Below are 22063 nucleotides of genomic sequence, written 5' to 3' on the forward strand. Positions count from 1 at the left end.
GATACAGCATGTAAGATGATTGTGTGTCGGTTTCTGGAAGCAATTTTTCACAGTGAGTTAGATCATGAGATGATGGCTTATTCACTCAGAACACTGGCTCTGAAAGTATTGGAGTTTGGTTTTATTACCGCTTTCTTTGGTCTCCTAATTACTGTGCATCGCTCACATGTTCCCATTTGAGACCAGGACACAGCCACTGTTTTTGTACCATTTCCTCCTAAATAAGATTCCTTTTACTGAGCTAGAACTGAATTGAGTGGCTTCCTCAGGAAGCAGGATTCTCAGCTAACCTCTCCAAAACATCGCCAGCATTGTAGTCCCAAAATTTCATGGAGATGCCAGTTTGGAGAAGGTTGATCATGTGAGCATAGCTTTGGGCCAAAAGAGGTCCCAAGAAAAGTGGAAGATTATATAGCAAGTATATATAGCTAGATGGTCACTTCTGGATGACTAGCAACCACAATTAGCTGCTTTGGGAAGACTGAGAAGTGGGGGGGGGGGGCAAAGGGATGGTGGTGAGCACAAGGGAGTGTGCAGGATCAAGTTGATTAAAGAAGATAAAGAGTGGATTAAAGAAAGAGGATTCTGTAGTTTGGTGGGGGAAACAGTGGCAAATGCTTCCATATTGTTACTAAGATAACTATATAGATGTGTCATGTGAAATCCCAAAGGGTCAAGCTTGATTTAAGTAGATATTACTTTTCTAGTGTCATTTTTGGGCTCTTCAATACAATTCCAGTACCTTTCTTCCCTCAGAATGGAAACGGCAGTATTAATTCTTTGCCATTGTGATTTTCAACAGTCACTTGGGTAAGCTCCAGAGGGAGCAGAGCTCATTCTTCCTAGAGTCATATGAAGTGGTGCACTTTTATTTGCCTCATACATTTCTGTTGTGCCTCAGTGCCAAAGAATACAGGGGGGTGGATAGAATTCCTCTTCACTCTTCTTTGTCCTCCGCAACACCTCTATATGATTAGTTATTGTTTCCTATTTTGCTTTGTCAATATTCTTCCCCCCCCTCATATCTTAATAATAAGAAATCAGCTTAAGACAGAAGCCTTTGTTGTACAACAGATATTTTGCTGTGATTTGCAGCTGTTACTTAATGTTCAACTTTGGCTGTAAAAGCAAAATAATCTTATGTTTAACATCAACATTTTAAATCATAGTTAATGCTGATATAATACCTCTTTAAATCTTTAATGGTATAAGTCATGTAAAGATTAAAGTGGCATATAATCGCTAGTCAACACTTTTAAATACCAGTGTATCAAAGAAATGTAACGTATTATGTAGGTCTTATAACAATATAATAATAATACTTTTTTTAAGAGTAACTGAACATAGAGATGATGATGATTGTTCAAATACCAGCCAGACGTTTTATTGGCTAAATGGGAACCTGAACCAGGATTCCTCTATTTCAAACGGGGCTCTCTAACCACTAGCCCACACTGGCATGAACTTTTATACTGAAATGCTGAGCCTGACAGTCTTTTGTTTTGAAGGCAAAAGCAGAAGGAGACAGCAGAGGATGAGATGGTTAGATAGTGTCATTGATGCAGTGGGGAGGAAGGGGGTGCTGGCATGCTATGGTCCTTGAGGTTGTGAAGGGTTGGACATGACTTAGCAACTGAACTATAACTCAGGATTATACAGGACTAGGCACCTTAGCTAAAAATGTTGCTACTGCCTATTTCTTCAACAAAATATAGCTTGGCTGGTTACATTCAGGATTCTGAGAAATGTGTCCACAGAGTTAATTTTGTTTTATGCGTTGAACATTTCCCCAGTTCATCTGACAGTTTTTCTGATCACAGAAGCCTTTCCTCTTTGAAAGTAGAAGCAGAGTACATCTCTCCCAGGGGCAGGTCAAAGGGCTGAGTCTTGTGTGGGCAGTGGACGGGATTAAGTTTTTCTCTATTTGAACTCCAAAGAGCTCAAAGGGAGGCCACATGTCTGAAGTGCCCCAAAGTAATAAAATGAATCTATAAACCAAGTATTATCTATGTTATGATAAAATATAAATCGCATAGAAGTTCATTGGCGTACCAACCTAATCCTTCTCTTTGAAACCCATCCTAGGCTAATATCTTCTGTTATTTCTAGAATATTGTATGTTCATATTTTTTGCAGTAGAATTCAACAGTGAAAGTACTGTATAGCCAAAGAATGCCTCTCCATACGATATAGGAAGCAGGGGACAAATTATTGGACCCCAGTACGAAACAAACATAAAAGCAACATGGATCATATTTGTGGGAACGTTCTCTGTTCTTGCCAACTTGAGATTATATTCTACATAATCATCATGGTTTTGCATATAGTCTCATGTTTTGCCTGGGATGTAAAGGATCAGCAAACCAATCCTCTTAAGGCAGCCTTAAGGTTGTGTACAGCTTGTACATCTTCCTGTTATGATCAGGAAGGCAACTTTTCTGTTGACAAGATACATAGGAAACAGCGGTCTTTTTGCAATAGAGGAACTGAACCTTCAGAAACCTTCTGAATCTTTCTCTTTTTAAAAAAAAAAGTCTTTCATAGTGTCTGGAAAAAGAGAGAGCCAGCCCACACAGAGGCTGCTATGTTGTGTTAACTTATATGTTACTATGCAGCAGCAGTAGGCAACCTGGGCCACCTGCCCCACAACCCATTGATCATGTGATGGGCAAGCTGCACCGGGATGAAGGAGTATGACCTAAGACCAAAATCATCTGTGGCTGGGGGAGGTATCAAAGGGATGAAAGGATCACCGTGCCAACATGATGCAATATCCTCTGCCTTTTTCATGCACCATTGGCCATGCACCGCAGGAAAGGGGTAGAGTTTGTGCCATAGCACTGCTTTTAGCATTTTAACGAAACCTGGGGTCTCTTATCAATGCCACTGTGTAAAGTTTCCTTTTTCCTCTCAGAAAATAATCCTGTATCATTACATTCTTGTGGAGCGAGGGAATGAAAATGCTGCCATTTTGTCCTGTTTTGCTTGGAGGTAAAAAGAGGTCCTGCTTAGATCTGTGCAAGTGTTTCACGACCCCAAACAAAGATGCTTAGCATCTGGGCCACTCAAGTAGTATTTGTCTGTTCTTTCTTCCACAAAATCAGTGTTTTCCGGAACACTGCAATCCTGGGAAAAGTTGCAGTTGATTGCAAGTAGGGGCTGTGCAAGCCTCCTTGGGTGTCCTAAAGCAGGGGTCCCCAACCTCTGGTCCATGGACCAGTACCGGGCTGCAGCCTGCCAGCAACTGGTCCACACAAACAAGGAAAGCCCCATCCACAAGATGCAGACAGCACAGAAAACCACGCCCCCTTCGGTCCACGGAAAAACCTCTCTCCACATAACCGGTCCCTGGTGTCCAAAAGGTTGGGGACCTCTGTCCTAAAGGACTTTATGGTCTTCAAAGTATTGCAGAGCTCTTGTAGACAGCTCCTCCTGGACTACTCCCTGATCTCTATTTTATAAGCTCTTCTTGTGTGGAAGATTGTTCGTGTCTGCAGTTGCTGGCAAGGGTCTCAGTTGCCAATGCTGCCCCCAGAAGTGACTGTCAGGAGCATGGAGCTACAGACCTTCCCCCTTAGTTCAGATTATGCAGGACAGGCAACCTGGTGCTTTCCCTAGAGGTAGCCATGTTTGGTTGAAATTCCTGCTCATTTGCCATTCTGTTTCTCCTATCTAAGGAGTTGTAGTTTGAAAGACCTGCAAGTAGCCACTTTGTTTCAAAAGCGCTTAGTTACTGATTTTCACCAAACTTGAGTCTTATAATGGGGACATTGGGAATTGCAGTGTATGCAACATCTGGAGACCAGACTGAGAAAAATGGTAGATATTTCCTGATGCTCTTTAAGACCCCGGCTAGATTATAGCAGAAGCCTATCCTTTAATTGAGTGTCCTGCTTTCCCACAGCTTCTAAGCAGATGTCTGTGGGAAGCCTTCAGGTGCTGCCCTTTTCAGCTATTATTAACCTTAGCCCAGAAATAGGTACTGAGAGGCATGGTTTCTAGCCATCCTTTTGCAACAAGCTGTTCACAAAATAAAAGTGAGCTATTAATGCTACAGGTGAGCAAGAAATCCAATTCCCAAAGGGGAAGAGCAATCAGTATGATCTCTCCACTCCATCAAAGGTGATATGAAAAGTAATAACCATCTCCAGCTTGCTGCCCTCCAGCTGTGTTGGGATTAGAAGTCTTGAAAAGTAAGAGTGCTAGTTGGGAATCCAGAATATCGTTCCTCTGTCTTAAGGGCCATCCCGCTGGGGAAGAGCGGTGTAAATGTTATAATCCAGAAGAGTAAAATCTCCTGGAATCCAGCTGCTGCAGGAACTTACCTATATTTGGTTCTCATGTGATAATATCAATAACCTCTTCCCTTGCATCAAGCTTACTGAGATGCATGGCTGACTTTCTGTTGTGTGCATACAGTTTTCTCTGCTCTACTGTGTGGTGGATGTTTACCTTCTGTCGCACCAGAGTAGTTTATATGAAGGAAGACCTTTGTTCCTCAGTGCTGGTGTTACCTCTTGACCCTCAGCTGTTCTGTGTAGTGTGCACCTGCATGCCCAAAGAGGGGAGAGTGGATGAATTCTGATGTCTCTACTGCCTGTCTTGGTGCCAAGAAGATTAGCTGGGGCAGGAGGGGCTCAGCAAACAGAGAGTAGATAAAGACCTCAGACATGACAGGTTGTAATGTTTACTTACAGGAAGGTTAATAGAGAATCTGGTTGATGCATTGGATAAGGGGGGGTGGAATCAAGCCTGCCTTTGGATCCCATTCTCAATGCTCTGAAGTATAACCAAACTCCTAAATGCTGAATTAGGAGTAGACATTGAATTTAAATCTTAACTCCTACTTTGATAATCTGCAAGAGCTCAGACTAGTGATATCTTATCTAGAAGAGCATGCTTCATTATCTCACTTCCCCTCCCGGATCTTGTACTTTAATTATTAATATAGATTGCAAGTCCAAACATGATCTTCCATATTACTGTAATCCTTTATTAAGAAAGGTTTTTTTAAAAGTGATTTACAGTAGCGCACAGCCTTTAGCGGCATTCTAATTCATTATTCATTAATAACAAATAAAAAGTAATTTTGCATTCTGTGGGAAAGAATTCCTTTGTTGTTGTCTTACCCTTAGCACTGTTGGGAGAGGTGGCACTCCTGCTACACTCCGGATTGTGATAAATGAGAGATTCTCCACCCAGGCTCAATCCAGATCAGAGATACTGATTGTGCTATTCAATGGCAGAAGGTCTTGGCTCCTGAGATCTGGTTCAGTCTGGTGGTTCTGCCTAAGAGTCAAACTCCATAGCACTTCTCCAGGTGTTAATGTTTGCAATGCCAATTACAGAAGACATCAAACTCCATTTAGGAATCCTGCAGAACGTTTGCATCCAAGTCCCTTTGTTCACATTTTGTGTATCCTGCTACATTGATTTTGAGCTGGAGAGAGTGTACTACAGGGAGATACATGGCAATGGTTGGAAACTAATCAGGGAGAGAAGCAACCTAGAACTAAGGAGAATTTTCCTGACAGTGAGAACAAGGAATCAGTCAAACGACTTCCCTCCAGAACTTGTGAATGCTCCAATACTGGAAGTTTTTAAGAAGAGGTTGGGCAGCCATTCGTCTGAAATGCTCTAGGGCTTCCTGCCTGAGCAGGGGGTTGGACTAGAAGACCTCCAAGGTCCCTTCCAACTCTGTTACTCTGAGGTTTGACTTGCCCTGTAGGTAAAGCTATGCTTGATATCATTGATACATGTTGCTCTAGGCTGCGAAACTAATTTTGTAGAGGGGAATTTGCTCCTCTTTTTCGGTTTCCGCTTTTCATCCCAGTTTCTCTTCATCCTAGATTTATAATTCTTCAGGTTCTCAGAGGTATGAGGTTTTCTGTCAAAGTTTGAAGACAGGCTGGGAATCTTTGCACATTTCTCCCAATTACGCCTGCCTTGGCTAGTATTCGGCCGCCGGCTCCCCCGCAGAGATTGAAATGGGAGACGGTTTGGAGCTCCCATAGATCCGCTTTAGCATCAAATGCATCTGGCAGGTTTACAGGAAGGAGCCTGCCGAGGCAGAGATTCTCCTTACTATTCTGCCTGTCCTCTCTGCTTTCCTACTGTGGGACTTCCTCGGCCACTATGCAGTATTTTAAGCTCTTTCCCAGGCCTTGTGGGCCCCAAGAGGGGTGGATTCGCTGCTTGCTTGCAGCTGCTGAACCATACACCTGACTGCCTGCACAAGGATCCTTTGTCCTGCACCAGGGAATTTTACGGAGGGGGAGGATGTGAGTAGGGGGTGGAGAGGGTAGTTTGAAGGGAAATAGGGAGGTAGTCAAGAATTGGGGAGCCAAGAAGGAGGAGAAGCCTGGAGTAAATGTGCCTCCATTTTACACAACCTGTTCCTCACATACAATCCAAAGATACTAACCAATCTGCAGGTATTCTAAAAGAAAGGGACCTATCTGTCAGTTCTCACCTAGGGGAAGGTGCATTGCAAGAGGTAAGAGGGAGGGCAAAGAGTCTCCCTGGGGAGGTCTAAGCTGATAACACTGCATGGATTTAATAGTCACGAGGCCTCTTGAGGCGTCTTGTTTGCAAACCAGAGCAGAGATCATAACACCATCACACAAAAACAATTCCTTGGCAGAAGGTCTGGTGCTTAGAATGGCTTCAGTTCAATTTAGATGCACCTAGGAGCAGTGCTTTTTTTTTGTAAAAAAAAAAAAAAAAGGTGCCGGAACTCACACATGTTATACAACCCGCCTTGCCTACCCTATAAGGTTCCATCCAAAAAAGGTGCTGGAACTCCCGTTCTGGGCGTTCTATGACAAAAAAAGCCCTGCTTAGGAGTTACAATTAAACTGGAAGGTAAGTCACTTTAGCCCATAATCCAGTCTGCTTCCCCCCCGCCCCGTCCCTATTTGAAAGGGATTGGGGTTAGGAGTCAGTAAAGTATTGAGAGAAAGGACTCCATCTGGTCTGCCTTGAATTGCCCCTTGAAGAATGTGATCTATGCCACTGGTTCCCAGTTTGTTGCCTCATTAGATGATGTCCAGAATTCCTATCTTGACTTCCTCAAGGATGACCCATTAAGCGCTATCTTTCTTTTTGCTTATTCCTCAGATTTTTTTATCCCTTATTGGGAAAAAAGGGGGGGAGATCATTAAATGAGGGATATTGGTCAGATCATACAAGGGGGAGACTGGCTATCAAATTGCCAAGGGATGGGAAATGCAGTGCTGCTTGTGTCATGGTTCCGACAGATGAAACTCTTCAAAGAACTTCGAGGCATTGCTTACCTTAAAGAATCTTTATTCAAGTTGCATGGCATCGGCTAGTATGAAGCCAAAATCTGAATTCCCCTCCCCTGAGCACATAGTATCAAAGCACAATTCCCTCCTCCAATTAACAGTCATAAATCACATTCTCCAATTAGTTTGAATTGCAGGCTTTCCCTCCTGATTTCTAACCCGCCAATTCTTATCATCTCTTATTTCAAGCTCTGAATTCACACACTAGTACAATATTGTTATGTCTAACTAACTCCCACCACATTCCGCCTCCTCCCACAGCATCATCTAATTCTAAGAGTAAAGCATAAGAAAGAAAAAAAGCTGCATCTTCATATGTTGTTAAAGCAAGAACATCCAATGTTAGCAGCATTGACAGCTTGCTTTCATTCCTCTGCATTGTTCAGCAGATGCTCAGGCCAGATCCTGACCAAGCTGTTGTAGGCGGCAACTTGTCCTAATCTAATTTTCTGTTCCAAGGCTCAAGCTTCTGTAAAAAAAACCCGTTCATTCCAGTTCAAAATTACTATACATTCTTAATTCAAAGTGAACTTGACCCATTTTTGTTCCTAGCTGCTTCTGATTTTGCAAAGCTTTGGAAAAATGTTACGCATTAATCAGAGTACTAAACCAGGCATTACTTTTCTACCTTTAAACTCAGATTTGTTATCAGGTGGATTAGAAACATTTTCTGCATATTTAAGTGAAAACCATAATAAGGCCTAAACAAAAGTTTGTTATACTGGGGTAGTGAGGAATAGCTCTCTGAAAGACAAGGGTCCTGATCACAGACTAAATTTCTTTTCTCAGTTTCTATTGTCTTTTGTGGCCAACCAAATCCTACGGTTTTAAAAATATCACTCTCAAAGATGCATATTTATTTTTATTTACTTATTTCAGTTATTGTCACTTTTTCGCTAATAATGACTTTGGGGGGAGGGAGGGAGGAAATGCAGCCAAAAGAAAGCTATTGAGACACAAAAGGATATGACATTTTTAGCCTCTCACCTTTTACTTTAAATAGGAAGGGATTTAAAGGGATATAGGTGAGTTGTCTGAAAACACTGTTTTATTCTCCAGGAGAGGTGTGCACCAAAAGACAGCTTCTATTATTCTCTCCATGTTGCTCAGCATCTACAGTCTACAGCTACCAGTTCCCCCCGGTACTCTGCACTGGCATGTATAGAAGACTTAACATTGTCGGTTTCAGATGAGTTTGTTGGTAACAAGCTTGTAAGAAAAAGCAGCTGGAGAAGAGTTTTGCTTTGCTTTTACTATAGTGAATTTCTGGATTGGTCTCCTGTACTCACTCCTGTCTCTTTTTTCTTTCAGTGGCAGCATCCTTGTTGGGGCACCCAAGGCTGAAACAGGCCAGCCAGAAATTACGCAAGGAGGTGCGGTTTTCTATTGTCCCTGGCATCTTGGCAACAACAGCTGCACAACCATTGAATTTGATAGCAGCAAAGGTAAGCTGGGTCGATCTCGGGGGGAAGGCTAGCTACCTGCCTGTTCTTCCTTCTAAGTTTGCAGCTGAATATCCTAGACCCTGATGTAATTCACACTCCACCCAGACTCATTTTCTTCCTTTTGCTGTCTTAGATCTTATTTATCTGTGTGGTTTTCCTACATCAACAGATTTTGCTGAACTATAAATTCAGGCATCCTGAGCCAATAGTGAGGGATGCCAGGAATTGTAGTTTAGCAAGCCCCTGTCTTATCTTCAGAGCACTTTTGTGTATTTCTAGGGGGAATAGCCTTGTAAAGCTTGGCCATATTGGTTGGTTGAGAAAACCAAGCAAATGTTTGGAAATCTGTCATTTCTAGCCAGCTTTTACTGCTACTCTCTCTAATCTGGAGTGAAGCCCCTAGCAGGTCTGCCAGCAACGTAGACTTACAATATAATTGGATACCGATGTTGACTGCCAAGCCTATTAATGCTGGCACTCGGCATTCATTGTCATTTATAAGCTGTAGGCCCTATTTCTCTATCACTGATTATCTGAGTAAAGTTTTTGTTCCGTTTGATATTGCAAGCATTAATTGTTCTAACATTGGCCTAGGACTCCCCCTCCTAGGCATTTCTGGCTGGGGGAAAGTGTGCAAGGAGTTTGGTCCAGTGAAATTTTGGGTGTTCAGCTATAATTGATTGCCACATCAGAGTCTGCCAGATTTGCTAAGTAAGTATTAGATGAAAATCCACAAAGGTGTCAGCCTGTCCCAACCTGATGCCCCTTCTGAATAGAATAGAACAGAACAGAATAGAATAACAGAGTTGGAAGGGACCTTAGAGGTCTTCTAGTCCAATCCCCTGCTCAGGCAGGAAACTTATACCATTTCAGACAAATGGTTGTCCAATCTCTTTTTTAAAACTTCCAGTGTCAGAGCACCCACAACTTCTGGAGGCAAGTTGTTCCACTGGTTAATTGTTCTGTCAGGAAATTTCTTCGTAGCTCTAGCTTGCTTCTCTCCTTGTTTAGTTTCCATCCGTTGCTTCTCCAAAGCCCTCAGGTACTTTGGAGAATAGCTTGACTCCCTCTTCTTTGTGGCAGCCCCTGAGATATTGGAACACTGCTATCATGTCCCCCCTCGTCCTTCTCTTCGTTAAACTAGACATACCCAATTCCAGCAGCCTTTCCTTAAATGTTTTAGCCTCCAGTCCCCTAATCATTTTTGTTGCTCTTCTCTGTACTCTTTCTAGAGTCTCGACATCTTTTTTACATCGTGGTGACCAAAACTGGATGCAGTATTCCAAGTGTGGCCTTACCAAGGCATTGTAAAGTGGTATTAACACTTGCCGTGATCTTGATTCTATCCCTCTGTTAATGCAGCCTAGGACTGTGTTGGCTTTTTTAACAGCTGCAACACACTGCTGGCTCATTTGAATGCAACTCCCAGCACATCCCCAGCTACAATTCTAGCGCAGTACATTTGGAAGGCAACAAGCCGGTGGTGGCTGCTCTCAATTCTTTTTTCTGTCTCAACTGATTGAACTATCACTTGCAAACAGGAAGTTCAGAGTGCTACAACTCTTCTTGCCTATCTGTGGTTGCTTAGCAGCAAAGGACTGCCCTTTTCCTTCCTAGGGAGCTTAATGTAATAAAGCAACAATAGCTACTAATTGGTCCTACTAAGTTCAGAAGGAAATGAGTATTATTGAGTATTATTGAATGTCAGGATCCTGATTTTTTGCCCTAACTGACTTTACTAAGCAGGAGATAAATGGGGTAGAACTGTCAAGGAGGGGGATCAGATTCATATTTTTACATAAGGATTCCGCCTTATTGTTCAAAACCAAGAAGTAAGAAGAGAGAGTTTTATGCTCCTTGTTTGTGCTGATGCTAAAAACATAAGAAGATACAAATAGTCCTCGACTTATGACTGTTAGTTTAACAATGATTCAAAGTTATGACTGTCACATACCCCCTTATAATCATGTGATTGCAATTTAGGCATTGGCAACTGGCTCCCATTTACAACCGTTGCAACATCTTGTGGTCATGTGTTTGCGATTTGTAACTTTTCTTACCAGCTTCTGACAACCAAAGTCAATTGGGGAAGCTGGATTCACTTAACAACCATGTGATTCGTTTAATGATCACAGCAATTCACTTAACAGCAATAATAAAAATGGTTGTAAAATCTGCTCCAATCATGCGATGACTCACTTTATGGCCATATTGAGTTACAATGGAAACTCTGAGCCCAAATGTGGTCATAAGTTGAGGATTATCTGTATTACCCTACCATTTGGCCCAGATGCTGTCATCCTTCAAAGATTTCTTTGGGATGGGAAGAAATTATTTTAGGGGCCTGAAATTTGAATATTTCTGTTATAAGGGACTGACCTAAATCTGATTTATAGGCTTAGGTTTATAGATGCGTAGATTGGTCGATAGAATAATTTTATAAATTTATAGATGTATAGACTGGTTTATAGACTTAATCTATAAACCTATAGATTTATAGTCTGAAATCTATAAATCAATAGATTAATATCCTGCCTTTCCTTCAGGAGTTCAAGGTGGCATGCCTTATCATTTCTCCTCACACGTTCCTCACAATAAGAACTCTCTGAGGTAGGTTGGGCTGAGAGAATGACTGGTCCAAAGCCCAGGAAGCTTCTGTGGCTCAGGATAGACCTGAACCTGGGCCTTCCTAATGCTGGCCCAATACCTTGATCTCGACACCATTTTGCCTCTCAAATGCAGCATTTCTCAACCTCAGCCACTTTTAACACGCACGAACTTCAACTCCCAGAATTCATGCTGGATTCTGCAGAATTCTTTCGGGTTAAAGTCTACGCCTCTTAAAGTTGTTGAGATTGAGAAAACCTTTTCTAACGGATGTCAGGTCAATTTTAGGACCAAGGATAGCACACACCTACAATCTCTGGAAAGGCAGATTAGTGCAGTGTAATATTGAGCCTGAAAAGGCTGATATTCGTAAAAGTTCTTCTTGTCTGCCAATAGAATAGAATAGAGCTGGAAGGGACCTTGGAGGTCTTCTAGTCCAGCCCCCCATTTAAGCAGGAGAACCTATACCGTCTCAGACAGGTGATTGTTCAGCCTCTTCTTAAAAATCTCCAGTGATGGGGCACCCATGATTTCTGGGGGTAAGCTGTTCCACTGGTTGATTGTCCTCACTGTCAGGAAGTTTCTCCTTAAATCCAGGTTGCTTCTCTTCTTGATTAGTTTCCAACCATTGTTTCTCATCCTTCCCTCTGGTGCTTTGGTGAACAACCTGGCCCCCTCTGCCTTGTGGCAGCCCCTCAGATACTGAAACACTGCTATCATGTCTCCCCTATTTCTTCTTTTCTTTAGGCTAGCCAAACCCAAGTCCCGCAGCCGTTCTTCGTATGTTTTAGCCTCCAGGCCTTTGATCATCTTAGTTGCTCTTCTCTGAATTTTTTCTAAACCCTCAACATCTTTTTTGTGATATGGTGACCAAATTTGGCTGCAGTATTCCAGGTGTGGTCTTACTAGGGCTTTGTAAAGCGGTACTAGTACTTCGTGCGATCTTGATTCTGTGCCTCTGTTTATACAACCCAGGATTGTATTAGCTTTTTTGGTTGCTGCTGCACACTGCTGGCTCATAGTCAAGTGATTGTCCACTAGGACTCCAAGGTCCCTCTCACAGTTACTGTTTTTAAGCTGGGTCACGCCCAATCTGTATTTGAGCCTTTTGTTTTTCCTGCCTAAGTGTAGGACTTTGCTTTTCTCCACATTGAAACTCATTTTGTTGGATAGGGCCCATTGTTCGAGTTTGTCGAGATCTTTTTGGATCCTGAGTTTGACTTCTGGGGTATTGGCTATTCCTGTCAGTTTGGTGTCATCTGCAAATTTGATGAGTTCCCCTTCAATTCCCTCATCTAAGTCATTTATGAAGATGTTGAAGAATACTGGGCCTAAGATGGAATCTTGTGGTACCCCACTGCTTACTTCTCTCCGTGTAGTGCTGTTGAGGACTACTCGTTGAGTGAGGTTTGTCAGCCAGCTACAGATCCATCTGGTGGTGATGTTGTCTATTCCACCTTTTTCTAGCTTGTCAATTAGTAGGTTGTAGTCTACTTTGTCAAATGTCAAATAGGTGAGGCTGCTTTATTTGCGCCAAATCCCATTTTGCTTGTTGTTGCCGACTGGCATAGACTTCAAGATGTTATAGCTCTGTCTCAGGAAGCCAAAGACCGAACTGGGAGTCCAAATAGTTGCCCTGCAGAATCACGGCCCCTTCCCATAGTTGAGATAATTAGGCTCATCCTTTTCTTTCAGGCCCACCTTAAAGGGGTGTTGTAAGGATGAAATGGGAAAGGGGAGGATCAGTGTGCCACTCTGAACTCAGGTTAAACATAGAACATACATAAGTTACAGGGCTGGGCAGTGCTTTGGATTTGAAGGCACAACATTTGGTGCAGATGTGAGCTGCTGGCGACTCCTTAAAATAACAGTGTCTTCACCAAATCCCACTGCAGCTGTGGAAAGCAGCCACCTGATCCCTGGAAAAGATGCAGCTGCTTTGCAGAGTTGTGGAGGGATGCTAGCTGAGCGCTCCAGCGCACTCCAAACAATCATTTTCTTTTTGAATCCCAAATGCTGCATAGCGCTAGGAATAAAATAAGTGCTGAGATCGTGCTCTGCCAGTGGCCTGTTTTTAATTTACACATGCTGAGACTTGCATATTGTAGCCACTGATGTATTCTGTGTAGCAGAAGAATTCTAGATGCCTCAAGCATGCACATGTGCGTGTGCGCTCACACACAGAGACACACACACACTTGTGCACACTTGAAAGGTCTGGACCTTTGGCTGCCTGAACTGGCCCTGGATTTCTCTGCCTTGGCATTGTAGCCTTAATGTGGACAGTCCCTGATGGAAATGGGCCAGAAATAGAGAGATCAGATTTCAGCCAGACAGCAGAACCAGATCGCTGCCTTGGGAAGCAAATGTAATCTGATCTTGGGGAACTGGGCTGCTGGTAATATCTAGGCACCCCTCTATGTTGGAAGCAATCCTCCATTTTTATTATATCAACTACTGTTCACAGTGTTGGAAGCAGGCCTTTTATTTATGTAGACTGATGTAACTGTGGCAGAATCACCAAGTGTGAGGGAAGAAAAAAAAATAGAAGCTGAATAATTGGATTCTGGAATGGGTAGATATCAGTACAATAAGGCTGGCTTAAAAAAACGAAGTTTAAGGAATTTCCCGCCATGGTGTTTGCCCTCTTGAAGAGCATTTCCTTGAAACTGGGAAGATTCTGACTTCATTAGCCTTATGGAAAGCCTTAAAAAAACTTTCCTTTTCCTCCATCTGCCATGGGCAGGATGTTAGGTGAGCAGGACCTGCATGGTTTGAATAATAAACATTATCTTTAGTGGGCTCTGGCACATTGTATACTGTATATTTGTTTGCTGGTTTCTTTGCAGACTGTAAAGTACTGTTAACTGGCCATATTGATTGTTTAAATAAATAAAATCTTGAGAATGAATGAGCATTCTAAACCACCTCTATCAATTGAGCCTTCCATAACTAATTAATAATAGAAAACCTGACCTGATCGTATAAACATACACATTTATTAAACAAACCAACCAAATAGGCTGCAAGGAAAGCTGGAAAATTTGTTAGGTGGAGGAAAAAGGTCTAATTAGTGTTGAATTTAATATTTGCTGGATCTTTTTTGGTGTCCCCACAGAGCAAACATGTGATGTCAGCCGAGCCTGGCTTGACAAATTACACAAAAACTCCCAACAGTCCAATAAGGCCATGGAATAATGGCCTAACATAAATGCTCTTAGCATAGAGGTTTTGATCTCATTTTTCATGATGACAGTTTTTGCATTTTTCTCCTCCTTTCTGCTGCAAAAGTTTGGTAGGATACATGCTAATTTTCTATTCTGTCAACTCTAAATAAGTCTGGTGAACTGACTTGATTGCGAGAGATCCTGAAGGGGATTGTATATAAATAGCAAATCAAGAAACAAGCTGCATCAGATTGGCCCAGAACAGATAATCCTCAACTTCAATTTATGACCCCAGTTGGACCAGAATTTACATTGCTAACCAAGGCATTGTTTAAACTGAATCATGCCCAATTTAGACTTTTTTGCCATGGTTGTTAAACAAATCAGTGCATTTGTTAAGTGAATCCAGCTTCCCCCGTTAACTTTGCTTGTTGGAAATTATCTGGGAAGATGTGAAAAGACGATCACATGACCACAGGATGCTGTAACCACCGTAGACGTGAGCCAGTTGTCAAACATCTGAATTTTGATCACATGGCCGTGGAGATGCTGCAATGGCCCAAAGAAGAGAACAAGTCATAAATAACTTTTTTCAGTGCCATTGTCATATCAACTGTCACTACCTCTAAGCATTTTGAGAAAGCAGGAATTGTAAACCTCTTCCAACACCTTGCTCACTCTCTCTCTTTTATGGATTCTTCAGAGATTTTTTACTTTTAGGGAATTCATTCCCTGTTGAATGTGCACAAGACGTGTTTGTCGTGCTTGGGCTGTAGAATTCCAGCTGACCACTAAAGATCAGTAAAGAATAGTTTTCTATGACTCTTTACTATCATCTAACAGCCACCCAGATTTTTGCAGGCCAGAAATGAGCTTGACTGTCAGATAACCCTCATATATGTATGTCACAAGCAGCTACAATACATGCTAGAACATGGGCAGGTTTTGTGCATCTGTGGGTCACACAACTTTGCTTTTATTGTTGCTTTTTTATCACTGAGGATCACAGGGGGACAGGTCCAGTAGTTCCATGATTCCTCAAGGGTGGGAATGGATAATTTGATCCTTTGGAGATATGTTTTAAGTGGTGAAATGACTGCCTTAATAGAAATTTAAGAGACGTATTTTGTCCCTTAGAACTATATAAAAAAGTAGCTTGCAGAGACTAAGCTCTCTGCAAAAGTGAAATTCTCCCCCAAGCTTTCAAAAAGGGCCACAAATCTTAGGTGTTTTGGATCAAGATGCTCTAGAGCAAGGATATCTAATCTTTTGGCTTGACTGGGCCATGTTGATTGAAGTCTTGGGTGTTTGGGGCTGCACATAAAATATATAGTTAATGTATATAAATCACACAATAATATTAAACATTTATGATCTTGTGAGTCCATGGGCCGCATGTTGGACACGACTGCGGTAAAGAGTACTACAGGTAGTCCTTGATTTACAACAGTTCATTTAGTGACTGTTCAAAGTTATAACGGCACTGAAAAAAGTGCCTTATGACCGTTTTTTTCACACTTACGACCGTTGCAGCATCCCCATGGTCATGTGATTCAGGTGCTTGGTAAATAACTCAGGTTTATGACAGTTGCAGTGTCCCTGTGTCACGTGATCACCTTTTACAACCTCCTGACAAGCAAAGTCAATGGGGAAGCCAATTTCCCTTTACAATCATGTTACTAACTTAACAACCTCAGTGATTCACTTCACAGCTGTGGCAAGAAAGGTCGTAAAATGGGACAAAATTCACTTAACAACTGAGTCACTTATCAACAGAAATTTTGAGCTCAATTGTGATCATAAGTCGAGGACTACCTGTATAAATAAGCTTGCTACCGTAGGAAGGCCACATGTCCTTGCAAGACACAGATTAACCACCTCTGTGGAAAGACAGGCCTTAAATCGCATCGGGCAGGGGTAGGCAACCTTGGCTCTTTTATGACTCGTGGACTTCAACTCCCAGAATTCCTGAGCCAGGAATTCTGGGAGTTGAAGTCCACGAGTCATAAAAGAGCCAAGGTTGCCTATCCCTGCCATAGGGCATTGGTCTGGTTGCCTATTGTTGCCTCTCGTGGATCCTGGCAAAGCTTCGGTTTAGATACGTGAAGGTCCAGAGCAAAGTAACCAGTTTCATTCTCCGCTGATGGGTCTCTTCCTTTTTACCTATCCATAACCCCAAGCCGCTTTGATTTCCATTGACTATAATGCTGCCAATTTTATATCAATCAAGAACATTGTGGAAAACTAAAATGGCAGCTGCTGGCTTTTTAAAGGGGGGGGCACTGGGCAAGTGTTGGGGTGGGGTCCTGGCAGCTGTCCAGAGATGCAGGATGTGAATGCTAGATTAGATCATAGCGCACCCTCCACTCTCCTGTACAGTGTAGGGAAAGAATTAATCTTTTCATGCAGGACTCTTGAAAAGGTTTCAAGGGGCCTTGGGGTGCTTTGGATCACAAGTTGGAGAATTACAGCAATGGTAGTGTAGTTTCATCTGTCAGAACCATGACATGTAGATTGTTCAAGATGTTCAGAAAGATTGTGGTGGTGGGCTTCAGGGCGGGCATGCCGAGGGCTGTCTGCATTTTTAAGGAGCAAGAACTTCCTCTGCCATTCTTTGCCCTCTTTTGAGTCCTCCCTTCTGTGCCAAAAGGGAAACAATGGGAAATTTGGGTGGGGGGACGGGAGAGATGCAAAACAATATTGTATTATGACATTTCTCTCTCTCTCTCTCTGTCTCTCTCTCTCTCTCTCTCTCTCTCTCTCTGAATAAACAGTGAAGGAATTTCTGGAGTCCTGTTCTGAGCAGCTTGTGGGATTTTTGAAATCATAAACAATGAAAGAGTTTTGCTTGGTTTTCTTTTCCTTTTTTTTTTTTAACTTTTCAGGCCCTGGTGTCAATGGAATAAAGCAGGAGGGTGGAAGTGGAGAGAATTATATAGAATCAAGCACAATTTTTGGCAGGGGAGGAAGAGAAGTGGAAAGGCCTTTCCAGACCAGAAATAACTGCTAACCCTTTCGATTGCTTGCACCTGGCCTGCAGCAATTCACTGAGTTCACTCCCTAATGGGATTTTGGGGGGGGGGGGGGAGAGGAAAAAGACAACATGGTGTCTTATTCCAAGACCCCAGAATGCATTGCTCTATTCTTCTGGATTGTTGCCTTGGTACTGAGCAGTGGGAATACTAGTGAACCTCTTTGATTCAGAGCCGGAGGGATGCCTTTTCAGATCTGGATTGAAACCAACGACACCAATTATCAGGAAAATTGAGGTCATTGCTTAAAATCTCTAGGCCAAGGTTTTTGGGATTTCTGACAACTGGGGTACCTCTTTGACACCCCCCCACCCCCCACCCCCCGCCATTCTAAATTAAAAATGGATGAGTTCATTCAGAAAAAATGTACTTTTAGAAAGTGCTTATTAATACCGTAGAACTCCTGCTTGAGTTGCTGATCAGGACATATAATATTTAGTCTTTGGAAGAATCATTAAATTATGCAGGGAGACAACAGGAAACCTCTGGGTATTTTTGCACTGTTCAGCACAGAACGGTTTAGTGTACCCAGATGTGGCAGAGTTTCTCAAAAGCTAAGGAAGCAAAGCCAAATCTGTAACTCAGGCAGAAGTCTATCATAAGGAGACTAGGGTGGAGGCTGGTTGCTTTGGTAAGGATTATTTTATTGATTCTTTTTGAAGCCAGCAATTTTCTTGGGATGGAAGGTGCTAGATTGCAATATCTGTACAATCTCAGGCCTGAGATATCATATATTGAACAAAAGCTACAGCAGAAACTGCAGCTCAAATGTTTTCCAACTCTGTGCTGTGGGAACTTAGCTAATTTGGTTTATTTATTAACCTTCGCCAAGGAAAACATAGTGCGGCATTTAAACCCTAACAACTTTTTCTTGTCTTGGGACTAAAGCCTGTTGATTCACCACGGATTAAAAATTGTGCCCCAAATGCTAAAATAGTTAAAAGTCCATATATTTAGGCCACGTTTGTCTTTTGTGTTACAGGATCCCGTTTGGATGAACTCAATGGGACGCTGGAGCAGATGGAATTTAAATCTCTTCAATGGTTTGGAGCCACGGTGCGATCACACGGCAAATCCATCTTGGTAAGTATTGGCTGTCATAATGGATAATTGAGCAGGAGGTGCCGTGCAAATGACTGGAGCTCAGTCACAGGCATTTTGCTTGCTTCCTTCGGTGATGGTGATGCTTTGGATGGTAGATGTGGGAGCACAAGAATCTCTGATCCCAGGAGAGATGCTTCAGGATGGTTGAAGTTGCCACAACCACATTGTTGGCTGTTGTGCAATCAGCTGAAATCTGGGAGTGATGAAATCCCAAAAATAAAGTATTTTCTTCCTGTGTCTTGAGAAACAAAAACCACAGTACCACTGCACTGATTCTGGAGACATTTGCCCTTCTCACCCACTGTGTGGAAATAGTAGTCCTTTCATCCACAGACTCATAGCAATTGTACATGCCCTTATCTTAGAGTAAGGCTCCTCGACCAAAGCTGGACTTAACTTCTTAGTAAACAAACACAAGACACTGCTAACTCCACTGTCTCTCCTGATCACCTTACCGTTTAATTCATGTTCACATTAGAAGGCCAGGCGTCTTACTTTCAGTCATTGTTATTTATGCTACAATTGCAACCCAAGGTCTCTGGTCACATCATATTACCAAAATTTTGTGAAAGACATTTTTAAGGATGACTGCAGAGCAGCTTTTTCCTATCTGTTGTCCTCGTTGTACCAGAAGTGCAGCTCCCATAAATCCAGCCAGTTCTGCTGTTCCAGCTGGGTGATGGGAGCTGTTGCCAAACGTTGATGGGTAGGCACCAAATTAGGCAGTCAGTACAGATTATTCTTATGCTGGGTTGCAAACAACTTTTTTTAAAGGCATGATAGCAATAGCACTTAGACTTCTATACTGCTTCATAGTGCTTTGCAGCCCTCTCTAAGCGATTTACAGACTCAGCCTATTGCCCCCAACAATCTGGGTCCTCCTTCTACTGACCTCGGAAGGATGGAAGGTTGAGTCAACCTTGACCCGGTCAGGATCGAACTCCTGGCAGTGGGCAGTGAGTTAGTCTGCAGTATTGCATTCTAACCATTGCACCACCACAGCTCTTATGATAGCAATAGCACTTAGACTCATATACTTCTTTGTAGTACTTTACAGCCCTCCCTAAGCGGTTTACAGAGTCGGCCTATTGCCCCCAACAATCTGGGTCCTCATTTTACCGACCTCAGAAGGATGGAAGGCTGAGTCAAGCTTGATCAGTAAAGGAAAATTGAAACTCTGGCTTAGCCAACTCCTAGGCTAGTTTTTCTATTGATAAGCATGCTACAGATAGTCCTCAACTTACAGCAGTTGTTTTAGTGACTGTCTGACGTTCCAATGGCATCGGAAAAAAGTGACCTATTATTGTTTTTCACACTCACAACCATTGCAGCATTCCCCCCATGGTCACGTGATCAAAATTCAGACGCTTGGCAACTGACTCATATTTATGACCGTTGCAGTGCCCCAGGTGGGGTCACGTGATCACCTTCTGCGACCTTCTGACAAGCAAAGTCAATGGGGGGAAGCCAGATTCACTTAATAACTGGGTTACTGACTCAGCAACTGCAGTGATTCACTTAACAACTGTGGCAAGAAAGGCCGTAAAAGGGGTCAAAATTCACTTAACAACCATCTCGCTTAGCCACAGAAATGTTGGGCTCAATTGTGGGTCGTCGGTCAAGGGCTCCCTGTACTTATTTCCCAGTTGCTAAGATTCTTTTGCCACGTTCTTCTTCAAAATCTGTTTTACGGCTTCTGGACTTTCAGATAAAGGAAACAAGGAGTTCAGGATTGGATGTCTTCAGAATGTGGTTTTTTTTAAAAAAAAAATGTAAGTGGTGTGTGTGTGTGTGTGTGTGTGTGTAAAGGTAAAGGTTTTCCTGTCCAGTCATGTCCAACTCTAGGGCATGGCGCTCATCTCTGTTTCTTGGCCAAAGGAGCCCAGCACTGTCTGAAGACATTTTCTGTGGTCATGTGGCCAGCATGGCTATATGCCTTAAAGGTGCACGTAACACTGCTACCTTCCCACTGAAGTGGTATCTATTACAGGTAGTCCTCCAGTTACGAGCACAATTGAGCCCAACATATAAGTTGCTAAGTGAAACATTTGGTGAGTTTGCCCCATTTTACCGCTTTTCTTGCCATGTTGATAAATGAATCATTGCATTGGTTAAGTTAGTCACACGGTTGTTAAGTAAATCTCTCTTTCCCTCCCTCCCCCCACTAACTTTGCTTGTCAGAAGGTCGAAAAAGGAGGAATCACATGATCCCGGGACACTGCAACCTTCGTAAATATGAACCACTTGCCAAGCGTCTGAATTTCAATAAATGTGACCGTGGGGGAGGTGGCAACGGTTGTGAGTGTGAAAAACGGTCCAAAGTGACTTTTTTCAGTGCCGTTGTAACTTTGAATGGTCACTAAATGGACTGTTGTAAGTCGAGGACCACATGTAATCTATTTGTATTTGAATGCTGTTAGGTGGGCAAGAGCTGGGGCAAGGAAGGGGAGCGCTCACCCCGTTGCGAGAGCAGGCTTTTAAAGCAATAATATCCTGCTTTTAACAGTGCAGATTAAATTATGTCAGTGAAATATACATTTGCAAATCCCGTTGATCTGGCAGGTTTTTAAAATTGATCTTATCTAGGTGCAGCATTTTGGTAACCTTAGCTGGGAATCTTATGTCCGGTATGTGCTGATTTCATTTAACCACATGTACTGATGAGAGGAGCCTGTACAGGCTGAGTTATCCCTGATAGTTTAGACTGCAAAGATAGGAAAAATACACGGTACGAAGACCAGCCCTGCCATTAGCCTACCTCTTGCCTTGTGATTTTAGGGTAGAAACAGATTACCCCTCACTGCATGTTCTCTCTTTTAAAATGTCCCCTGTGATTTTTCTCTGAGCACTTCAGGAACTGGATCATGGTCTGCAAGTTTAGGGAACAACAGGAACGTGCAAGGCTGAACCTCATGGCAAGATCGGTCCTTCTTTGTGGCCTGAACTAGCTTCCATCAGCTGCAGCTACTGAGGGATGATCTGTTTCTGAACTCTAAATGACAGGAGCCAGTGTGGTGTCGGGGTTAAAGCTATTGGAGTAGGACTAGAGCAGGGGTAGACAACCTTGGCTCTTTTATGACTCGTGGACTTCAACTCCCAGAATTCCTGAGCCATGCTGGCTCAGGAATTCTGGGAGTTGAAGTCCACGAGTCATAAAAGAGCCAAGGTTGCCTATCCCGGACTAGAGAGATGCAGGTTTATGCCCACTCTGAGCCATGGAAATTCCTTTTTTTTTTTTTTTTGGATGCCTTCTGGAAATGCACTCCTTACCTACCTCAAAGGGTTGTTGTTTGAAGAAAAAAATTGAAAAGGGTGTGCTTCTGTATGTCATGTTGAGCCTCCTGAAGGAAAGACGGAGGGGCGAGGAAGGGGCAGGGATAACAAGCAAAAAAATAAAATCA

At 42.7% G+C, this 22063-nt stretch overlaps 1 protein-coding gene across 1 annotated transcript in view; it reads left to right on the forward strand.

Moving 5' to 3' along the window:
• ITGA5 (integrin subunit alpha 5) overlaps nucleotides 1–22063 on the forward strand; it is a 79367-nt gene that overhangs the window by 14219 nt on the left and 43085 nt on the right. Inside the window, exons 2-3 of the mRNA XM_015816765.1 lie at nucleotides 8619–8752; nucleotides 18541–18641. Of these exons, the coding sequence (XP_015672251.1) occupies nucleotides 8619–8752; nucleotides 18541–18641 (235 nt within the window). The remainder of the gene's footprint in view (nucleotides 1–8618; nucleotides 8753–18540; nucleotides 18642–22063) is intronic.

This window comes from Protobothrops mucrosquamatus, unplaced genomic scaffold, assembly GCF_001527695.2.
Source record: "Protobothrops mucrosquamatus isolate PMUCROS unplaced genomic scaffold, P.Mucros_1.0 scaffold492, whole genome shotgun sequence".
NCBI classification, from domain to species: Eukaryota; Metazoa; Chordata; class Lepidosauria; order Squamata; family Viperidae; genus Protobothrops; species Protobothrops mucrosquamatus.